The sequence below is a fragment of the Camelus ferus genome, chromosome 4, assembly GCF_009834535.1.
Source record: "Camelus ferus isolate YT-003-E chromosome 4, BCGSAC_Cfer_1.0, whole genome shotgun sequence".
NCBI classification, from domain to species: Eukaryota; Metazoa; Chordata; class Mammalia; order Artiodactyla; family Camelidae; genus Camelus; species Camelus ferus.
The window spans coordinates 53,919,052-53,925,408 of record NC_045699.1 but is presented as its reverse complement, the minus strand read 5'-3'; the positions used below and the strand labels follow the sequence as shown (position 1 = coordinate 53,925,408).

Genomic DNA, 6,357 nt, shown 5'->3' with positions numbered 1-6,357 from the left:
AACTACCTGGAAAGGTTGGAAAGAGAATTAATGAAAATATCATCCATGAAATCACCTAAGACAGTGCCTGATGATCAGTAAATGTCTATTTTGGAATACCTCCTGGATTCATCCCTCCCTTTCTCTGTTTCTTTTGCTGTGGCCACTGTTTCTGCCTAGGTCACTGCCTGCCAATCGTGCCACATGCCTCAGCCTGGCAGTGCTTAGGAGCAACAGTTTTAAATCCCCGCAAACGAGCCCCTATTAACCATGAAATCTGGAGCAAGTTTCTTAAGCTCTCTAAGCTTCAATTTCCTCCTCTGTACAATGGGGATAAAACCATTTATGGAACCAGGCTGTCCTGAGGATTAAGTGAGATGATGAATGGGAAGGGCTTAGCACGGTGTCAGGCACACACACACAAAGCAGTGTTATTTTCCTCAAGAGGCCTGACCTCCTTTCAGCCACACTGGACAACCACTTCTCCATGAACCAAGCCTTGAACTTGTACACCTGAGGGGCACTGTTTCTAAACACTTCCCTCTGCCTCCGATATTCTCAGTGTGTCCTGTACTATACTCCTTGGGCCCCGGTTCTGTTCTGCTCCCCACTAACCTGTTCAGCCTCTATGAGCCTGCTCAGTTACGGCTAGTTATGCAGGTTTCTGTCTCACTACTGGACACGAATTCCTTGAGGAAAGGTGGTGGTGGTGGTGGTGGTGGTGGTGGTGGTGGTGTTTTGCGTAGTAGGTTGGAAAAGTACTCCCCCTCTTTGCTTGGCCTCAATTTCCTTATTTAGAGTAAGTTCACCTGACTGGAATTGCTGAAAGGGCTCTTTCAGCTCTGAGGTCTTAAACTGACAGAACTTAAGTAGCAAGGACCTTGTAGATTACCTAGTCCACCCCTCTTCTTTTCCAGAAGGGGAAACTGAGGGCTTGGTAGGGCCTTCGCTTCATGCTCTTCTCTCTCTGGCCTCCCGGGCAAGGCTCCCCTGAGGGCATGCAGCCTTGCCTTCCTAATTAGGCAAGGGGAGACTTTCAGGCGTCTCCGGAGCTCGGGGCGCCGGAAACACGTGTGTGCTCACCTACGTGTACACACGTGAACACACCTACAGCAGCAGGGGGAGCTCGGGCCGGCAGGGGGCAGCACAGACCCGGTTTGCAAATACCCGGCGCAGCCCCGAGGGAGGAGGGCGTGCTGCAGTCCCGGCGGCGGTGGCGGCGGCGGCTGGAGGTGCAGCCTCCCAGGTGGGAGGCGGGGGCTGCGGGCGCAGGAAAAGGCGCCTGGGGAGAGGACGCTCGGCTGGGCCTCCTCGGCCCGGGCGCGGCGCGGCGAGTTGGAGCGAGCGCGCCGAGAGCACGCAGGCGCCCTGCTCGGCTGGCCCTCGGTCCGGCGCGCGGCGCGGGAGCAGCCCGCAGCCCGCCCCCGCGCCCCCCGCAAGCCCCGGGCCGTCCGCGGCCGGCCGTCGGGAGCGGGCCCCTCGGCAGCAAGCGCAGGCCCCGGCCTGGAGAGCGCGCGCGGCGGGACGGCTCCAGGGCCGCCCCGAGCGCGCCCTCCGCCCCGCGCCACTCGCAGCCGGCGCTGGCCCGGCCGGCGCGCCCCGCAGGAGCCGGAGCGCGGCCTCGGCCTCGGCCTCGGCGGGAGCGAGCCCGGGCCGCAGCCCGCGGGAGGCGGCGCGGGCGGGCCGCGGGGCACTGTACGGGCGTTCGTGGGCGCTCCCGGGGCGGCGGCGCAGCGGCGGCGGCGCAGGGGGCTGGAGGCAGGGGACGCCCCCAGCCAGGATGCTGCGGTTCCTGCGCCGGACCTTTGGCCGCCGCTCCATGCAGCGCTACGCGCGGGGCGCGGCGGGGCGCGGGGCAGCCGGGCTGGGGGACGAGCGCGACGGGGGCCCGCGGGGGGGCCCGGCCGCCGCCTCCACGCTGCCCGCCGCGCCCGGGGGCAGCGTGTTCCCGGCCGGCGGCGGGCCCCTGCTTACGGGCGGCCCGGCCGTTCACATCTCTGCCGCCGGAGCCTCCAAGGCCACCCTCTACTGCCGCGTCTTCCTGCTCGACGGGACCGAAGTGAGCGTGGACCTGCCGGTGAGTGACGGGGCCGGTCCGGGACACTGGAACCCCGCGGCCCTTGGGCAGCCCCCCTCCCCCGATGCTTCCCTCTGAGACGCTCCCCTTGCACCTCTCCGGGATCCCTTCCCCCTTCTGCGAGCACTCCCTAGCCCTGATTCCCTCTCGGGCCACCCCGTCCAGGTCTCTTCCGGGACCTCATCCCTGGCCTGCGCCCCGGAGTCGCCGCCTCCCGGCGCGGATGGCCGGTGTTCCCCTTCCACCCCTTCAGATTTCTGCAGCGGCCTTCTTGGTGCTGGGTTCTTGGTTAGGAAATCTCAAAGCAACGCGGGGCTGCCCCAGACTGGCCAGCTTGTCCCCACAAACTCGCCACCAGGCCTTGATGGGACGGCAGGGAGGAGAAGCCCCCTCGTCTGCTGGTCGGCAGGTGCCCCAAGTTCGGGAGGGAGTCAGGGGACCATTTCTGCTCTTTCCTTAACCTATGTCGGCGCCCCCTCGCCTCGCCCCCATCCCCATCCTAAACCGCCCGTCTGGCCTGTTGCCTCTCAGGGTTTGGGGTGACTTGGGAGCTAACTCTAGAATCGACTCTCGCGGACCACGCCAACTTTGCACCGGCAGAGCCCCCGCTGGGGCACTGAGGGTCGGCCCCGGGGTGCCCTTGGGCCTGGCGCGCCGGACTTTCCCCGGGGTAGGGTGCATGGAGCCGCGGAGGCACCCTAGGGCGGCTGCGCTGCGGCCTGAGTCCTGGGCCACCCGCCCACAGGTGGTTGCACCCCGCCCCCTCCAGCAGAGAGCTAGGCTGGCGCTGTTGTCCTCTCCAGGGCGTCCGGCTACCAACGTGTCTTTCTAGCCGAAGGGGCCAGATCTGATCAAATCAAATCCGCACGTTAATGGGGCGCCTACTGTGCACCCGGCGCTGCGGCAGACGGTGCCTTTGGGAATCTTTGGGTGTGACTGAGGACACAGAAACGATTGAGCTTTAGATGAATGTTACAGATCATCCCAAGGGTTTAAGAGGGAGGGGGGAAATAACGTACCAGGACTTCCAAAGAAAGCATTTAGGCCTTCTAGGGTGGGGGAAATTGGACTTAATGATAGAATTGGGAACATGTAAGGGTTTTAGATGGGAAAATCAGAGCCTGTCTGGCCTGAGGTTTAATGTTTCCTTGTGTAGGTTTATAATTTTGAGACAGTTTCAATTTATGGCAATTTTATTTTTGCGGTTTTGGGTGCTCTCCATAGGATATCATTTTGTTATGATAATACCCTTTGGGGGCCTTTTTATTCGTAGAAAAGGAGCCAACATTCCAGTGCGTAGAGTGGTTGTCTTTAAAACAGTGTTAAAACGTTACTGCTTCCCCAAGACCGGGCTCTCCAGCTTTTATTCAGCTGGAAGGAGGGGCCTGAAGAGCTGAGGGGGAGTGGAGAGGTGAGCGGGCGCATTCTGGAGCCAGCAGCTGGTGTGTGGAGAGGATGTGGCGCATTCTGCATCTCCGATCTGGGAAAGGAATGCTCCCGTTGGGAACTTTGACAACGCTCATTGCTGATGGTTTTCTTGTCTGTTCCCCTAGGGATGATTCGTTTATAAAATATATTGCTTCTGTCAGATTTGTGCGACAGGCTTAAGTGGTGTTTCTGGGATGAAAAATGAAAACCCAGTTAAGATGCGTGCGTGGTGAATAGACCCAAACAGGTACCCAAATGAACAGGTTGGGATGGGAACGCTGACTTACCACAGCTGGTGGAGCCCTCGCCCAGTGTTTGGGAGGGGGTTTTGCATCCTAAAAGATTTCTTCACTTTATAAAAGGCTACTTGACAAAAGAATTTACCAGGTTTTCTTATAATGACAGATTTCTTGATGCTTTAAGATGTGATTTAGTGGACCCCCAATTTTATTTATACAGACACGCATATTTATATACACCCTGTGTATATATAGGCAGATCCAGAGCAAATGCTGGCTTTTGTCATGTGAGCTCTTGGAGAGGAAGGATGGAGAAGAATCACCAGTGAGCATGGCTCATCGATTTAAAGATTTATTAGGTATTAGAACTGCATCACACGGTCTCCTACACTCATCTTTCCAGATCCGAGTTTTAGTTCCTGTAATTAATTCTTCGAGTTGCAAGGTGAGCTCCAGGCAGCCAGCTCCCGGGGAATCTGTAGCACGCGTCCTTTCTTAGCCAGTCATTTCTCCGGGCTCACTTTTTATGCTGTCCTTTTTGGCATTTAGCCCCACTGGTCATTATTCTCATCTCCTGTGTTCCTGGATCTTTACTGCTTCCTGGGCTCTGGAGTTGTTTTGCTGCTTGTTGCACAGGATTTACCTTTGACCGCCATCCCCCTAAGCTGGATTTCTGTCTCCAGTCACTTGCACAGGCACTCAAGCGCACTTGCCAAGCTAACTATGGCTCTTTTGTAATTAAAACCTTTGGTAGGTGGTGGGTTCAAGAATTCCTTTGCTCAGCAGACTAAAAGTGGTTATGCATTGTCATAAGCTGTTTTATTAGCCCTAGTCAGGGTGCTTGTGTTCCAGAATTGCCTTGAACATGACACCCTCAGTGTGACGGTGCTGGAACACCTTGGTTTTCAGTTCAGCCACCCTTTATTGGATGTCTCCAGTGTGCCAGGTGCTGGGCTGTGGACCCAGAGGTGAATGAGAGGTGGTCTCAAGGCTCTTGAGAAACACAGGTAGCAGCGCATCTTTTCATTGTAAGTGATGCTGAGTGATGTGACAGGCTCACCCAGACAGGGTGCTGGGAATGGATGAATTTGGAGGACTTCCTGGAGGCTTTGATGCTTGAGGCTACAGGATCTCAATCCAGCGTCCCTTGTGCATTTTTAGAATACCTATTAGAGTACCTGTTCTTGGCCAAGCCAGTGCCCAGCTGTTACATATAATAAAGGAGAAGCAACTGTACCATCTTCTCGGGATCCTCTGATGGGCCCTGGAGCCCCCTTCTCCAGGTGGGGGGCTGCGTCCCCTAGCACGTGGCCTCTTTACCTTTGCTGTGGAGAGTCAAGATCTTTTAGAACATCCATCTGTAATGTGCAGTCTGGGGTGGGCTTGCTCTGCAAACCCAGTTCCCAGGGGAGGCCTTGGCCCACAAACCAGAGTGCCACCCTAAGCCACTCCTCTTCAGAAACCCTGGCGCTACCTTGGAAGGTGTGTCCCTCTCCGTAGCCCAGCCCGCCCTGCCCAGCCCTCAGGTGTGGTCTGGTCAGAGCAGGGCAGGACTCCCTCGGCCTGCCCTAGACACTTCCCTTCTATTAAAGCAGCTGAAGATCCCATTAGTGTGCTTGGCAGCGGCACCCACTGTTGACTCATATTAGCTCTCTGTTGACTAAATCCCTGGCACGGCGTTTGCTCGTGCGGCTGTTGCTCAGCCCCGTCTCCCCCCTCCCCTGCGTGCGCCGTCTTCCAGCAGCTCCGTGGGGGGAGCAGGCAGGGTGTGCGGCGGGCTGGTCAGCGCTCCTGCCAGGCCTCGGAGGGCACGGCTTGTTGGCCGGCGTTGCGTGGGGCGCAGTTGCTTTCACGGCCCCTGGAGCTCAGCACTGACTTGCATGGTACAGGGCAAGCTCGGGTAGTTTCAGAGTGAGAAGGTGCATGTTTGAGTCCTGCAGGTTACAAAAAGCCTCAGTCAACAGCAGGGTGCTGAAGGGTTGCTAGTACGTTCTAATCTTATGCATATCTCGGTGCCTCCTCTTTGGCCTGTGGAAAGGGATTGGGAAATTTTCTAGAAACGAACATTTAAAAAAAAAAAAAAAGCTGTGCCAAGAAGGCTAAACATTACTTGGTTCTACCTTAGTGGAAATTGGAAGTTGAGTGTAGTATGAGATGCTTTTTAATAGTTTCACTTTGGATCAGGAAAGAATCCTTCCCTCCACACTCCAGCCCCAAATAAACGGAAAAACACAGGTGCTTAGAATTTCAGGGCTAGAACCGCGGATCCAACAGAACATGCGTAATACAGCGTAAAGACTGCATGCCTTAGCTTGGAGTGGAAGGGATCCCAGGCTGCACAAATCCACTCATTGTATGTATGGGAAACGGAGGTCTTTGGATATAAAGTGCCTCCCTTAGTCACTCAGTGAGGAGCTGGCATGGGCTACTTTGGGAACCCTGATGCCTAAACTTTGGAGATGAGTGTAGGGTCAGCGGTAGGGCGACCGGTCCCCAGTCCTAACTCAGGATCATGGAGGGGGGCAGAGTATGTTCCTGGCGGATGGAAGGAGGATGCATTTCAGCCAAACAATGGGAAACTCCAGCAAAATGGTTCTCTAACTTCAGTGTATACAGAGTTCATCTGGAGGTTTC

The 6,357-nt window shown here is 56.6% G+C and overlaps 1 protein-coding gene across 1 annotated transcript in view; it reads left to right on the top strand.

Moving 5' to 3' along the window:
• The first annotated feature begins 1,705 nt into the window (after positions 1-1,705).
• Positions 1,706-6,357, top strand: part of EPB41L4B (erythrocyte membrane protein band 4.1 like 4B) — a 124,474-nt gene continuing 119,822 nt past the window's right edge. Inside the window, 1 exon segment of the mRNA XM_032478145.1 lies at positions 1,706-2,056. Coding sequence (XP_032334036.1) covers positions 1,760-2,056 — 297 coding nt within the window. The 5' untranslated portion in view covers positions 1,706-1,759.